Source organism: Rhincodon typus, chromosome 40 (assembly GCF_021869965.1).
Source record: "Rhincodon typus isolate 14 chromosome 40, sRhiTyp1.1, whole genome shotgun sequence".
In the NCBI taxonomy this organism is placed as follows: Eukaryota; Metazoa; Chordata; class Chondrichthyes; order Orectolobiformes; family Rhincodontidae; genus Rhincodon; species Rhincodon typus.
Window position 1 is genome coordinate 3,681,372 of NC_063371.1, and position 17,133 is coordinate 3,698,504.

A 17,133-nucleotide genomic window follows, 5' to 3' on the forward strand; every position below is an offset into this window, starting at 1 on the left:
CAATCCTTCCTTGGATCTGATACTGTCCTCAATTTCCCATGTAATCCATGGTCAGACCGCCTTTCCTGTTTTATTTCTGTCCCAGGGAGCAATGAACAATTGTTACAGTTCCTCCACACTCTCTTTAAATGTTTGCCATTGCCTAGCCGTGCCATCCCTTTAAGTGACATTACTACAGCCAGTTGGAAACTCTGATTTGCTGGCTAGTGCTTAGACAATGTGTGGCGGACACTTTTGCTCCTCTCGGCCCACAAGCAGTGCCAAAAAAGACACTTATCCTCATCCTGCAGATGTCCTTATCTCCCTTTCAGTCGCCAGGTTTCCTTGGGACTGCAAAACCCACCCAGCTAGTGTTAAAGCCAACAGGTGACATCAAATCTGAGACACACAGCCTCAATAAAACATGGGAACTGTCTGTCGTAATTCCATCAAAGTCAGAAGTGGGTAGGTTGGGCTTAGGTTTGAGATTTCCAATTTTCTCACCACCCACCCTGGTACGTGTCCTGGACCCTGACTGTCTGTTCTATCCCAAACCTGCATTTTTGCCTCCTTTCTGAATGAGCAGAACCCCTCTTTGTCCCAGTCAATGTGGAGACCTTGTTCCTTGATAAAGCTTCTGCCTGTGACGTTTTGGACCTGGAATAAATGGCCATCAACCTCTTTATTTTCGAGGCTCTTAAACAGAACCCCTGGAGGCTTGGCCCTTTGTATTTGAGAAAAGGGACTGTCTTTCATTTGTCCTTCACTGTAGTCAGAAGTACAGATGCACCCACCTGCCTGTCCTGGAGCATCTGATGAATTGTGCCTTTGTAGATCTTATTTGACAGAGTGAGGAGAAGGTGCGGGAGAAGCCTTTTTGTAGACCTGACAATAACGCGGCTGGGGAAGGAGGGGCGGACTATAGATCAGGGACACATGCATATTATATGGCTAGTTGCGCAGAGGCTGTTAATCAGTTCTGCCATGAGTGGGCTGCAGAGATGACTCACTTCTCCAATTCACTGTAAGTGGTAAGATTAATCCCATTAATTTGCGGGTATCTGATGTTCGTGAAACACAAGATCTTGGTTTTCAGCCTGGGCAGCCACCAACCTATCTAGAGACACAAATCTGAAAATGTCATGACAAACAGCATGTAAACTTTTTTTAAAAAATGCACATAGTAATGAGCTGCGTGAATGTAAGAACATGGCAGCAGGAGTGGGCCATTCAGCCCCTCCCCCTATCAATCAATAAAATCACGGCTGATCTCCCCCAGGCCTCCACTTCTCTGTCATGCCAGCTTTTCATCACCCTCAACTCGATATTACTCCTCTGTACAGATTTTAATTGACCTAGCTGCCACAACTCTCTCGGGTAGAGAATTCTAGACTTCCATTACCCTCTGGGGAAGAAATTCCTTCGCATCTCAGTTTTAAATGCATGTTCCCTTATTCAGTAACTGTGTACCCTAGTTCGACAAGTGGAAATGCCTTCTCAACATCGACCCTGTCAGACCCCTCTGATAAGATTGCTGCCAGGTGTGGTGGTGGAGGCAGATATGATAGGGGCGTTTAAGGGGCCTTTAGATAAGCACATGAATAAGTAAGGAATGGAGGGATATGGACAACGGGAAGGCAAAAGGGATTAGTTTAATTTGGCATCATGTTCGGCACAACATTGTGGGTCAAAAGGCCTGTTCCTGTGCTGTACTGTTCAATGTTCTATAACCTCCCAACCACCGTCTTTAAATGATAAAGAATAAAGGCTAACCATTCGCGATAAATTTTGATGAACCCCTTCATCCCAAGAAACAGCCTAATGAATCCCTTTTGAACCACCTCCAATGCCAGTCCATTCCTTCTTAAATACAGAATTATACACCGTACTCCAGTTGTGGTCTGACAAACACCCTGTACTGATGTAACAAGGCTCCCGTTTCTAAACTCCAACCCATAACAATAAAGCCAAAATTCCATTTACCTTAATTACCTGCTGCAACTACAAGCTATTGTTTTCTATTTTGTGCAGTAGAATACCCAGATGCATCTGCGCTACACATTTTTGGAGCCTGCATTTTGAGAACTGGGCATCCAGGCTGAGGAATGCCTCCATTTACAATAGGCTTTTGTCAATCTCAATAGACTTGAGTTTATATTCAGGGTATGTCCCAGAAAAGGCCGCAGACCTTGTGTCGATGAAAGGACTGAAGTTATCGGTTTCGACATAATTTTCCTTTTCGCAAGCTCATTCAATTAGAAGCAAAAAGGCATTTACGTTTGGGGCCATGTAAGAACTTACCTCTTTGTGATAGCATCCAACATCTCAGCTTAACAGTTACCCCTAGGCTGTGAATATTGCAATCAAGGACTGATGGTTCACCTATTGGACTATTGCAGCATTTGGTACAGTCTAACGCAAGGGTGAGAAATGTTTGTCTTCTTACCTTGGACTATGAGAAGCACTGGGTGCTATAAAAGATTCACAGCAGCAGCACCAAGTGGGCTCGTACCAAATCAGCAGCTGATCTTTCACTGCTTTTCACCACCATTCACCGAACCACTGGCTCACATTCTCTTCTGGCAACTGATTCCTCACCTTGCTGTCGCTTTTGCTTGGCTTGACATTAAGAACCTTGGTGCTGTGTCGCAGTTTAACAGAAAATGCAAAGTGGTAGGGTGCAACATCAGCTGCTGATTGGGACTGGAGGGTTTGAATTATACAGAGGGCCTGGATAGGCTGGGAATTTTTTCCCCTGGAGGGTCAGAGGCCAAGGGGCGACCTTACAGAAGTTTATCAAATCATGAGGGGCTTGGATAAGGTGAATAGCTGAGGTCTATTCCCAAAACCAGAAGGTGAGAGGGGAGAGATATAAAAGGGACCTGAGGGGCAACTTTTTCACACAGAGGGTGATGCGTGTATGGAACGAGCTGCCAGAGGAAGTGGTGGAGGCTGGTACAATTACAACATTTAGAAAGGCGTCTGGATGAGTATATGAATAGGAAGGGTTTAGAGGGATATGGGCCACATGCTGACAAATGGGACTAGTTAAGTTTGGGATATCTGGTTGGTATGGACGAATTGGACCAAAGGGTCTGTTTCCGTGCTGTACGACTCTATGGTTGATCAGGGACCATTCCCCACTGCTTCACCCCCTTCCCTCAACTCCCTGCCACCCCCAGAGTTTTGTTTGCTGTTTGGAACTTGTTTGGTGTTAAACAATGCAAAATACTAAGTAGCAAGCTGAAGCAGGCCCAACAACTGGGGCAGCAACAGTTTGACAAGTTTGAATAGGATAACGTGCAGGAGCATTTGGTTATGTGTGATTTTTCTCTATGTTGCCTCTTTACAATACACCAATCCTGTGACAGTGCTGCTTTCTATATTCAACAGATTCTGTCTATGGTGGGCAGGGGAGTTTTGCAGATTTTCCCCATGGCACTCCTGCCAACACATCCATTAATGAGTTTATGCATGGACCACCCATGCCCTACCCAGCGGACATCCCAAATATGGCTCCTGACAAATCCCTCGGGCACTCCATGCTGGATCAGGTAAGGTTTTGTGGTTTGGAATAAGTCTTCCATCAGTTGCTCACCAGGTCTGGTCACATAGCTGGTGACAGAAACGAAGATGAGTAGAAACATTAACTCTGTTTCTCCCTCTCTCTCGCTTGGTCTCCACGGATGTTCCCAGATCCGCTGAGTTTCTCCAGCATTCTCGGAGCTTGTTTACAATTTAAGCACTTTTCTCTGCACCCTTGTAGACGTGTGTGGCTCCCAACACACGTTCATGGGGGGCCCCCTGTAGTTGCTGAGCGCTGTTTGGCCTGTAGGTTGGTTGAGGTCTGTGACCAGAAGTGTCGTCACTTCTGAACAGCTGGACATGTATCCCCTAGCTGATTCAGAATTCCAGCAACCTGTTGTCCTGCAGCCACTTCCCACTGGGGTCAGCGAAAAGACACAGATAGGGCTGACTGGGGCTCTAGGTGGACAATGTTCTACTGGTGTGTTCTCAACCATCACCCACCTGATTTTGAGAGCCTGGCTTCACTTAGAGCAATCAGCAGAACATGGCTATCAAATATCCAGCCTGTGTGTGCCATTGCTTAAGGCCATTAGGTGTCTGGGAATGGGATGTGAACGTTCTTGGACTCTATTTTAAGCAGCAGGTGATCTAGAATGCACTGAGTGTGGTGGAGGCAGCTTCGATCATGTCTTTCAAAAGGAATTATCAAGGGCAAAAGAAAATTGCAGGGCAACAGGGGAAAGGTGGCTAAACGGCACTGGATGATTTGATCTTGCAGAGAGTCAGCACTGACATGATGGGCCAAATAGCCTCCTTCAGTGCTGTAACCATTTTCTGATTCTCTTCAAAGACTTTGCTGCCATTAATTGGCCATGATCAATCATGAAATATATCCTACAACTCGAATGTGTTCCCCAGCAAATGAAAGCTTCAATCTCTTTGGTTAGTAAGATTGTAGATGATGACACCAAAATGAGGTTGTGCAGTGGACAGTGAAGAAGGGGAAGGAACAGCCTGCAATCTCAGGCGTGAGCAGCATGGATCTTGTAGCCATTCCTGAGATTGCTGGCTTACTCACAGATTTATTATTGTTTTATTGTAGTCATTATACTTCTCTCAGTATACTTTTTCCCAGGAGCGTAGGAGTTTGAGGGGTGACATTATAGATGTTTATAAAATCATGAGGGGGCCATTGATGGGGTTAATGGCAGGTGTGTTGCAAAGTTGGGTGGCATACTTCAAAACTGGAAGGCAGAAAGTTAGAATTTGTTGCTAAAAATAATTGTGGGGGAAAAAGCGGTCCCTTTTAAAAAAGAATTGTGCTTGGAAGTTGCATGTACAGTAATGAGAGCCCCAAAAAGTGAAACCAGTGTATCAAAAGGCCTTACAGGTGGCAGGCAAAACAGAAGTCTTGCTTTGATGTTTTGACAACAAGTTTGAATTTGGCCAATTAATACGAACCAAGCACTCAGCCATTCAAACCCAGTTGAATTTAAAAACTAATGGTGTTGACGACCTGACACCAATCATATTATAAGAACTTGAAGTGTGACAGGGGAATATATAAAAAAAAGTTTATTTGAGGATCGAGGGGATCAGCAGCGAAAGCAAGTCTGCCATCTGACAGACAAACCTGCCTTTCACACAAAACGATTAAGCTCTCTGAAAGTCATCAAAAGTACCACAGCAGTCTTAGCTCGAAGTCCTTATCAATGAAATTACAGAAAAAAAAATTCCTGACAGCAGAATAATCGGAAGAAAGGTCTTTGTGGCGTAACGGAGAAGGCAGAGTGTTCCAGAAGACGTAGTCTGTGTGAATTTGGAGAGATTAAGTTTTAATTTAATGTTTTCTAATTCATTGGGTTTATATAAATCGGACTTGTGTTTATTTGAACAGTGTTCCAGTAGAATTTAGTTCAGATAGGAATAGTCAGTACTTAGGGGGAAATTGTTCGGTTTGTTAGTATCTCTTTTAATTTGTTCATTGTTAGGGTTCAATAAATAAATGGTTACTTGTTACTTATAAAGTGGAGATCAGGGATTTTCTTTCCTTTAACAAATCTTTTAACAGATTATGAAGGGCGAGGCAAGCTTCTCTGAGTGTTTTGGATTTAATTATTAGAAGGGGACTTCTTCTTCCATCATAACAGAATGGGGCTTGTGTGTTGATTCAATTATCAGAGGGATTTGATCTTCACTGCCTTCCTAACAGGTGTCTTTTCCCTAGGGTGGGGAATTTCAAGACTAGGGGGCATATTTTTATGGACAACGATTTTAAAAATGACATGAGAGGCAACTTTTTTACACAGAGAGTGGTTTGTGTGTGGAATGAACTTCCAGAGGAAGTGGTGGATGTGGGTACAGTTACAATGTTTAAAAGACATTTGGATAAGGACATGAATAGGAAAGGTTTGGAAGGAGATGGGTCAGGAGCTGGCAGGTGGGACTACTTTAGTTTGGGATTGTGTTTGACATAGACTGGTTGGACCGAAAGGTCTGTTACTATCCTAGGGGTTACCATCTACAACAAAAGACAATCTAACCGTCACCCCCTTGACAATCAATAGCATTATACTGACTGAATCTCCCCCAACTATCAACATCCTGGGGGTTACCATTGACCTAAACTGAACTGGACCAGTCCATATAAATACAATAGCTACAAGAGCAGGTCAGAGGCTGGGAATCCTGCAGCGAGTAACTCCCCTCCTGACTCCTCCCAAAGCCTGTCCCACCATCGACAAGTCACAAGTCAGGAATGTGATGGAATACTCCCCACTTGCCCTGGATGGGGGCAGCTGCAACAACACTCGAGAAGCTCGACACCATCCAGGGACAAAGCAGCCCCCGCTCGATTGACCCCACACCCACAAACATCCCACTCCCCCCACCACCGATGCTCAGTAACAGCAGTGTGTACCATCTACAAGATGCACTGCAGCAACTCACCGAGGCTCCTCAGGCAGCACCTTCCAAACCCACAACCCACTTCCATCCAGAAGGACAAGGGGCAGCAGGTACATGGGAACACCACCCCCTGCAAGTTCAGCCTCCGAGCCCCTCGCCGTCCCTGACTTGGAAATATATTGGCCGTTCCTTCAGTGTCGCTGGGTCAGAATTGTGGCACTCTCTCCCTGAGGGCACTGTGTGGGGGTCGCTACACCACATGGGACTGCAGCGGTTCAAGAAGGCGGTTCACCTCCACCTTCTCAAGGGGGTAATTGGGGGGAACGGGGCAAGAAATGTTGGGCCCAGCCAGTGATGCCCACAACCCATGAAAAATTCTTTTTAAATTTCAAAGAATGCTAAACTTGCACCAGTTGCCTCACATTATTGCTTTCCACCTTGTCTGTTGCGGCTGTATTTGACATCTCATTCTGCAGAATTTGCTCTTGGCGCTTTGACAGAGGGTCAACAAGCGAGAACAGTAACCAGTCTTTTATGCTTAGATACAGTGTAGATTGACCTTGAAGCTTTATGAGAGGCTTTGTTGCTTTACACATACTGGGGCAGGGCTGAATCTTACAGACCCTGGCAGGTACCACTGGGGGTCATACTAGTGGCTCCTGCCCACCCACACAGGTATTTTAACCAGGGAAGTGAGCTATGGTTTGTACCCCACCCCCCTGACCTATGGGTCTCTTAAGCCAATTCATAGGCACTGTATGTGTGGTGGAGGCCCACCTTCTTTAGAGTAATAGAGTCATACAGCACGGACCCTTCAGGCCAACCAGTCCATTCTGACCATTATCCAAAACTAAACTAGTCCCACCCGCCTGCTTCTGGCCCATATCCCTCCAAACATTTTCTATTCATGCACTCATCCAGATGTCTTTTAAATGTTGTAACTGTACCCACATCCACCACTTCCTCTGGAAGTTCATTCCACACACGACATCAGTGTAAAAAAGTTGCCCTCACATCCTTTTTAAATCTTTCTCCTCTCACCTTAAAAATATGCCCCCTAGTCTTGAAATTCCCCATCCTAGGGAAAAAACATCTGCCATTCACCTTATCTGTACCCCTCATGATTTTAAAAATCTCTGTATGGTCACCCCTCAACATCCTACCCTCGAGGGATGGAATGTTCCAGTCTATCCAACCTCTCCTCATAACTCAAACCCTTCATTCCTGGCAACATCCTGGTAAATCCTTTCTGAACCCTCTCCAGCTGAATAATAACCTTCCCTATAACAGGGCGACCAGAACTGGACACAGTGCTCCAGAAGAGGCCTCAGCAACATCCCGTACAATCACAACATGACATCCCAACTCCTACACTCGGAGGCCTGAGCAATGAAGGCAAGCGTGATCAATGCCCTCTTAAACCACCCTGTCTACCTGTGACACAAACTTCAAAGAATTTAGTTTTCCCATTTCCATGTTTCTTCTTACCCACTAGGCCACTGGAACCCTCACCCCCTGCCAAACCAGGGCATGCCAGCTTAGCCCTGACAAGACTCATATGGTGCCAGACTCCCAGCAGTGACCGCCCCCCCACCGCAAGGACGAGAGCACTGCCAGCCACTTGAGTAGCCAACAGCTCTCAGAGACGAGTTTCCCTCTCAGATGGTGGCAAACGGCCCATGAAATAAAAGATTCAGGGGCTGTTAGTTGATACCATGTCGCACTACCACCCCTGTCCCCCATCTAAACGAATAGAGGTTGAGTGAGTTCAAATCTTGCTCACTGAAATCGACTTTTCAGACCTTCTCTAGGACGAGTAAAGTTGTCACATTTAATGCTGAATTTGTTACTCCCGACCAAATGCATAATGTTTCCAATTTGATTCATAATAACATCTCCAAAGCAGTGACTCGTTAAAATCCAAGCTTGATTCCTGTCTCCAGCTGATTTACATATCACGTGATGTTCTACGGGGTTTGTAAACCCTCAAGATTGGCTGCAATTAATTGTTAGAACCCAAGCTGCCAGAGATTTCAATTGCAGCTCGATCAGGGTTCTGGTGTCTGGCTTGGAAGCTCTCCAACTGTTTATTGTGGTCCACTGGAATCTGACTTGACATTTAATTTCCAATTTTAGCGATTGCTCTGCCCCTAGCTTGCTGAGAGAACTGACTGGGCTGTATCATTTTTCTAAATTGATTGAAGTTCATGGGAATGATACAGGACTTGATGAAGGGAGCTTTCCAACTTCACACAACATTCAGTGTCCTAACTCCTCAGTACAGAACAGCTCAGAAATAGTTTAGAAATTCCTCAGCTCCAACTGTGGAAGAAAGACACCACCATGACATTGAAATATCTTCTGGTATTCACATCACCATTTTATGATCTGAATGGGGTTGTCAATTAATACAAAACAAGCTACAAGATTTTTTTTTCTCCCCTCTGTGCATCCATGTCAACTAGGAACTGCCCATAAGGTCTATATGAAGGAAAATTTTATTCTATCTTTTACTGCTGCGTTTGATTTTAGTCCTTGGTCGTGAAAGATTTGTCTAATCCACTGTACGATTTGTTTCCTCCAAATCAGCATCTTTCATGGGACTGATGTTCTTTGCATTTTGTAAATATCTAAAAAAGTGAGTTCTTTCATGAAAATAATTGCAATATGACCTCAAATTATCAGAAAGCCATTGCGATCCTAAATCAGGAACTCCTTACAAGCATTTGAGTTTGCGTGGAACACTGTGTGGGAATATTGTGGGCCCCCAGTCCCTGATTTTTCAGATTATTTAATAATTGGACAATCACAGGTTGATGGCCTGTAACTGCTTAGCAGCTGTTCCTTGTGTAAACTCTCTTTGTTTTGGGACTGAGGCCTCTGATTATCTGAACAAATTGTCCTTGGAGAAAGCAGACCGCAGTGAGCCAGAGGACACATGAAGTGTAGATTAGTTAACGGAAAGTTTGCTTTAAGAGTTTTTTTTTCCCTGTATGATTTTCTCCTACTGAAAGAATTGAACTAAGTACACTTTTACAGTACCTTACCCATGTCAGATATCTCCCAGTGTGTTACCTTGTACAACTCTGGAGATTGTCACAGTGGGTTTGAATCATGTCCGTCTGAATTCATCCATCTTCTAGGACAAATAGGAACCTGGATTGATCATTTTCTCTTTAATAATACATTCGTCTGCTTGCTGTGTAGGGATTAAGACAAAGAACAGACTGTTCAACTACAATTTCAAGCAACTCCCCACTCATTCAGGTCATAGCTCATTTGATTGTGGTCTTGACTTTCCTGTCTGTAACCTCTGACTCCCTCACGGATCAAAAGTCTATCTTTCCTCAGCCTTGAATAATTTCAATGACCAATGTTTTCTAAGGAAGAAATTTCACAGACTATCATACCTCTTGAAAGGGAGGTGTCTTGCTTTAAAACTATGTCCCCTATTTTAGTCTTGTCCCACAAGGGATACATCTTCTCAGCATCCACCTGGTCAAGTCCTGTCAGGATCTAGTACGCTTCAGTGGGATGACCTCTTGTTCTTCTAAGCTCCAACGGATAAAGCTGCAACCTGTTCAACTCTCCTCACTGGAGAAATTATTTATGCCAGGAATGAATCAAGTGGACCTTCTCGGAACTGCTTCCAATACAATTCTATCATTTTTCACATTAGAGACCAAGACTCTACATAGTACTCTCAAAACTGCAGTAAAACGTGCCTACTTTTTCATTCTGTTCCACTTACAACAAACGTCTTGAGTTCCATTTGCCTTCTTAATCACTTTCTATACAAGCATGCTCACATTTTGTAATTAATTTATTAGGACATCCTGAACACTCTGCACCACAGTGTTCTGCAATCTCTCTCCATTTAAGTTCAACAGGTCAGATATCTTTTATCTGAACGTCCAAAAACTGAAAAGACTTAAAAGACTGAAGGATCCAAACAGACTTGTACAGGTTGGGTTTGGGCCCTCTGTGAAAGTAGAAACTTTGCTTGGCCCGAACAGACCTGAAAGTGAATGATCAATGTCTGTACCACTTAATGGACCCTAGGATGCATGTCATCAGGTTCTGGGAACTTATTGCACTTTTAATTATAATAGTTTTCCCAGTATTTGTTCCCTGGTGATACGCTTCATTCTAATTATCCCTCTTCCTTTTGCTATTTGATTTTCAGAAATCTTTGGGAAATCTTCTACAGTGATGGCAGACACAAAATACCTATTCTCACTTCTGCCGTTTTCTGTTATTAATTGTCCAAAGGACAATGCTCACTTTAGTAAACTTCTTCCTTTTAAAATACTTGTGGGAAGTCCTTTTTTAAAACATATATTTCTAGTAAGCTTTCCTCTCATGACTAATCTCTCCCTTTTGATTAACTTTTTAGTCATGTTTTGCTGGTTCTTAAAATTGTCTAATCTTCTAATCTTTACAGGGTTACCTTTGTTGTTCTGCCACTTTTTTTGCCACGTGCTTGTTATCATTGAGAAATTGTTACATTGCTCTATTCCCTTCTTGTTTCTCTTTCATTTACCACATCTTCCCTCATTATCCCTTCTCTGCACCATACAGTTTAAAATCCTTTCTACTAACCGAGTTATAGGGCTGACGAAAACACTGGTCCCAACACACACGGCATTTTGAAAACATCCCCATGGCAAAGCACCCACATTCCTCAAAGCCAAATCCCCATGAATGGAAACTCATTTCTCCTGCATCAATCCTTCAGCCACACATTCATCTCTCTCATCTTAGTTGCTTAGGGCTCAGGTATTAATCCAGCAATATTACCTGGAGTAATGTGGCTTTGATCTCCTTATCTGAGGAAGACTGATTCCTGGGATGGCATGGACTGATGCAAGAAGAGAGACTGGATCAGTTAGGACTATAATCATGTACATTTGGAAGGTTGAAGAGGGGCTTCAATAGAAACCTATCAAATTCTAACAGGACTAGACAGAGTTAACATAGGCAGGATGTCCCTGATGATCGAGGAGTCCAGAACTGGGGGTCAGAGTGTAAGGATATGGCTAGGACATTTTAGGACGGAGATGAGGAGAAATGTCTTCACCCAGAGAGTCGGTGAGCCTGTGGAATTCTCTGCCACAGAAAGCGGCTGATGTGAAATCATTGAATGTTTTCAAGGAGTTTGATATAGTATTTAGGGCTAAAGGGATCAAAGGTTATTGGGGGCTGGGGGGAGAGGAGAAAGCAAGAACAGGGAACTGAACTGGATGATCAGCCCATGATCATATTGAATTGCAGAGCAGGCTCAAAGGGCTGAACAGCCTATTCCTGCTGCAATTTTCCCTGTTTCTCTGAAATGTTTGCCTTTAATAATTTTTGAATTTATGCTTCCACCTCCCATTTGTAATGTTTGAAAGCATTTTCTAAAATATGTAAACTGCAGTTCCCATGCTGATGGTTCTTGAAGGTAAGTTAACCCAGAATCAATAGCCATGAGAGTTGTCATCTCTGGGGTTTAGAATGCATGATGGAATTGTGAACTGTGTTGAAGACCGGAATGTACATGATAGTGTTTGTGCGTGGCCTGGAAAAAAAGAAATCATTGAATGTCTAGGGTTGTTGCATTGTTTAAAATGATTGTTTTCATCTTCTGTTCCCAGATTCCTCATTCTGGAACAATGGACCAATCCCACGCAACTCTGCAGCATGGAGTCCATGCACATCACCTCAGTGGTCAGTTGCTGCACCATCGCAGCCCATCCCAACACCTGCGGCAGCTCCAGCAGACAAGCGCTGGAGTCCATTCACACAGCGAACTGACCTTCAACCCATCTGCGGTAATGGAAGGTCAGGCAAGGGGCCAAGGGGCAGCTGATGTTCCCGAGTCTTCTCTAGAAGTAAATATGGCATTTCCTTCCTCCTCTCGTGATCATCTTGTGTGCTCTCAGCTTCTACAGGACTATTCAGAAATACTGACTGGTTTTATCTTTGCTCTAACTGAACGGTCATGAATGGTTATTTAATGCACTGAAACTATCTGACTCAAGACTTGATCTTGAAAACTGCACTGTTTCCATTCTTCCCAGGTTGGACATGTCTATAGTTCTCTGAAGTGTTACTTAGTGCTGCACAGCTCTTTCACCTGAAAAATCTTAAACCAAAATGCTTGTGTAAAATTAGCAGGGAAGTCAATTTTTCCCCAATTGCAATTCCACTTGATATAGTCATGCAACGCCTCAGGAGCACGCCTGCAACCCACAACCCTCCCAATGAACTGCCCCATGAGCTGCATGAAGAGAATGTTAACAGGCGGGAGAGGGCCAGAGGCGTCTTTTAAATTGCAAGTCAGGAAAAGCAAACTTGTTTCACAAGTACACAATTATCAGGAGTAATGCAGGGAACCACTTTGTGATGTTTCAGCAAAAATCTCTGGCCCTCCGCTAACGTAACTGTTACTGGCTTCAGCCCCCGGGATCAAGCATGTGCTTGGATTTTGGTCTGGGGACAGTAGGCCAGCCTGCAATGCCTACCAGTATTGAACAAGCTACCAATCCTGTCTGTAATCGAAAGAATGTCCACTTTGGGATGCTCGAAGGTACTGCAGCAAAATGTGAGCATTGTTAAGGGGAGCCTTGTTGCACAGCTACATTGGCTGCAGTTGGGTGAGTTTTCACGTAAATGAAGGGAGAAGTAGAGCAACACAAATCCTAGAGTTAGCACATTTATTGACCGTACTCAAAATAGCCTTTAGGAACATTATATTCTTGAACAAAAATGAGAACGAAGGCAATTGCACGTACTCTATTGACATAGGTAGATAATTGATTAGGAAGTTGGAGACAGAAGAGACAATGAGTATGCACTCAAATTTAACTAGACTCCCTTAGGGATTCATGCTTGCACCTCAGCTTTTCACTATAATTTATATGTGATTTAGACTTGGACAAATCCCAAGCAATCCACCTATTGATCAGTGTTTGCAGTTTTTTTTTGTTTCTCCCCATTTTTGTTGAAGGCTAAAACCCTATGATGCAATTGCATAACCACACTGTTCTATCCTTGGCAATGCTTATCCATTTTAACTAGGAGGGCAAAAAACTGTTGGTCATTCTGGTACAAAACACAGACGTGAAACCGATTCCAAATCCCTTCAGTGATCACTCTTTGTATCAAAAAACATTTCATCACCCATCATGGTTTCATATCAGCGATGATCCTATTGAATGGTGGAGCAGACCCAAGGGGCTGAATGCTTTACTCCTAATTTGTAATTTGTATCTGTCACTCCTTCACATTTCTGGGTATGGAGCCCAGGGCACCAAGTAGTCACAGCACCTTATCCAAATGACCATTAACTATATGTGATCTTTGATGGTAAGATGACTTGACCAGTGAACATCATCGTCAGAGAAAACAATTTACCTGCACCTTGGTTGTGGAGTAGGACATGACATGGAAAGGAAGAGTTTAAACAATATATTTGAGAATATAAGAGGAAAGAGATTAAAATCAACTCGTTTTGCTTTGCAAACTGACCTGACCATTAATATTCTTCAGTCTCTGCAAAGCTGCATTCCAAGGCTGGAATTTATTTAATATTTTTCCAGCTGAATAATTTTAAATAGTTTCCACCCTATCGTCTAATTCATTTCATTTGTCTTGAGCTAACGATATCCAATCTGATCTTGATTTCTCCCTTGTTTCCTAGCTTCTTCCAGAGATCACGAACCCAGATGAACTCTTGTCATACCTAGGACCTCCAGTCATGCCAAACAACAGCAATGATGATCTTCTCTCCTTGTTTGAGAATAACTGAGATTCTTCCCCTCTCCCAGTGGGCTGACAACACTACAGTAACCTTTGCTCCATCTCCATTGAAGCTCAGCTGGTACTGTGTACTGCCTTGTATTGTTGGCAGTGCAAAGGTGATGACGGATGTCTTTGTGGACTTGACTGGAAGGAGATTCTTCCAGGCCCATTGTAAAAATGCCATCTCGCGTCTTCAGGGTTGGAAATACCTTAGGAACACTAGGATATGGACCAGGTTAGAAAGTCTGGCCAGCTGGAAGAAAGCAGATTCTGTAACTACCACCAATGGTTGTCAAGGAATCAGCAGGATAATCTTTTGCTATGAATGCAAATCTTGTCTGGAGTTCAAAGCACTGAAAGCAAATGATGTGAAACAGTTCAATGCAGCAATTAGCCCCAGGCCACTAATTGCAGAAGTTTTATTTTTTCCAGCTGAGGAATTTTGTGGACTATTCTCCACATTCACTTTTGAAGTGAGGACTGTGACATCCTGGGAATCAAATGCTATGTACAGAAACAAAAATATAACAGAACTTGAGAAAACTCCTTACCAAAGTACAGCGGCTTTCCTGGATCCCTGCACTTTCGTTCGTGTAAGAGAGATAGATGAACATTGACACTGACTTCTGAATTATTCAACAGAATGCAAAAAAGAAGACCAATTACTAAATTTTTAAAAAAGCACAAGAGTTTCTAAGTATGTAATGCAGGAATACAAGAACACAAAAGGGAAAGATCTCTCTTCTTGTAATGGAACAGTATCACTGCCTACATTTCACAACTTGTGAGTAAAGATATTGGACGTCATATCATTTTAATATAAATGCAGTACAGGTGATTAAATGACAGAGTACTATGTTATTATTCCATTTTGATGTCCCCACACCTTTTGACCATTTTTGTTCTTTTGTATATTTGGGGGGGAAAAAGCATTCCCTAATGTTAATGGAGACTTATCTGAATACACCAGTATTGTTCTACACATTGCAGTTTTTGCACCAACTCCACGCGGCACTGAAATCCAGTTTTCTTCCTTTTTAAAGTACCTTTTAAAGGATCCTTTGGCAAAACAACTGACAACAGTACATCACCACTGTCATGCATTTTAATGCTGCAAAGTGAAAGGCAACATTTTATGCACCTTGCAGTGAGGGAGGTGGTTCAAAACAATACAATTATTGTGTAAGAAAAAAATCTCCATTTTCACTTTCTATATATGCAGCTTGCTTTTTTTTTTGGGGGGTGAGGGGGTGTGATATTAAATTTATATTTAATCAGTTTGTTGGGCTACTGCAGTTCAAGATATTCATGAAATATTTAAAGAAGGTGGCTCAGATAAATAAGTCAATTTTGTGTGTGTAAATCTGGGTTTTAGATTTGGAGGAAAGGAGCAGTCACATTTGGGGTATTACCCTTCTTCAGAACTCCCAAAATGTTTACTTCTCCTCTCCTCCAGATGCTGCCTGGCTTGCTGTGTTCTTCCAGCCTCTTGTTTGTTTACCTTGGATTCCAGCATCTGCAGTTTTTTTTGGTCTCTAACTGGGTTTTAAGTTTATTGAATCCATCTCCTTTGTTCAGATTTTCTAGGGATGTACTGAAATCTGAGAGACAATAAATGCTAATTGTTCTTTGTTTAATTTCTATAATGTTTTTAAAACTACTGCTTTGATAGAGGAACTTACATTTTAATACAACAATCTATCTATTCATTGAAACCCTGTTTCCACATCAGTTCCAGGATATGAAGAGCTGGATTGCTGATTTTTAACTATATTAAATTAGACGTGAAACAAATAAATAGGATGCAACTGAATATCTGAAAAGAGAAAGACACACTGCCATTGGGGTGGAACTCTTCAACAAAACTGACACCCTCTAAAGCCCTGACCAAAATAAAGAGGGGACATTAATTGGTATGAAAATTGCCTGTTTGTAAAGGGGTAACAAATGAGTTCAATAGCAAGAGAGACAGAGGACATTCATAAATTGTGTGTAAGGGTCAGGCTTATGGGGTGGAAAAAGTAGAGTTGAACATCTGTGACCAGCGGAGAGAGTAATGTCATGTGAATAAAAGTTAACAAGAGGGGGGAGTAGGATGGTAGATGCCAGCTGAAATAAGAAACTGTTCTTATTGCTGATTAAGGGACGATCTGTTGTGCTGAAGGGGAAGATGAGATGCCGTCCAAAGGGGTGGTGACTAAGAGACCACACTGTTTTAATTGTCAGGTTTTGCTTTTCTTAATTCTCCCATGTTTTCTTTTAATTAACTGTGCACCATTTCCTGAGCAAAGATTTAAGCAGGCAACTGACCCTCTGGCTGCCTGGTTGTCAAGAAATGCTGATCTCTTATTTTGCCTTCCTCAGTTTCTGTGCACTTCCAGATGAGTTTATGATTTGGTCTGTGGAAATGACCAGCTGTTTACCAATGTATTTACCTGACCATTTTTAATTATCAAATAAAACAGGGATGGTTCCAGATTTCCACTACCAATTGTGCGAAGAACCAGCTCCTCAAAGTTAACATTTTGTCCCTACCAGATGAAAGAAGAGTGAAACCATTAGATGCTTCAAACATTTGAAACACTTCAATTAGATCACATCTAAACCTTCTGTACTCAGGGAAAACTTGGTGGAGTATGCAACCTGTCAACATAATCGAACCCCTTTAAGCTCCTGTGACGTTCTGGTGAATTTACACGGCCCTTATATTCGTCTTGAGGGGCTGCAAAGGTAGAATCAGTCTTATCAAACCATGGGAGGAGGAGGGGCAGGGGGGTAAGAGGTGGGGAGAGAGAGAGAATGAGTGCAGGAAAGAGAGGGGTGAGACAGAGAGAAAGAGTGAGTGAGTGTGGGAGAAGGAAGGGGTGAGAGAGAGTGTGAGTGAGCGCAGGGGAGGGGGAAGGGGTGTGAGTGAGTGCGGGGGGGGAGGGAGAG

At 43.0% G+C, this 17,133-nt stretch overlaps 1 protein-coding gene across 1 annotated transcript in view; it reads left to right on the forward strand.

The window, feature by feature from the left end:
• Positions 1-15,840, forward strand: part of LOC109916702 (zinc finger MIZ domain-containing protein 1-like) — a 42,025-nt gene extending 26,185 nt beyond the window's left edge. Inside the window, exons 13-15 of the mRNA XM_048618748.1 lie at positions 3,373-3,533; positions 12,051-12,287; positions 14,099-15,840. Coding sequence (XP_048474705.1) covers positions 3,373-3,533; positions 12,051-12,287; positions 14,099-14,206 — 506 coding nt within the window. The 3' untranslated portion in view covers positions 14,207-15,840. The remainder of the gene's footprint in view (positions 1-3,372; positions 3,534-12,050; positions 12,288-14,098) is intronic.
• Positions 15,841-17,133: the final 1,293 nt, after the last annotated feature.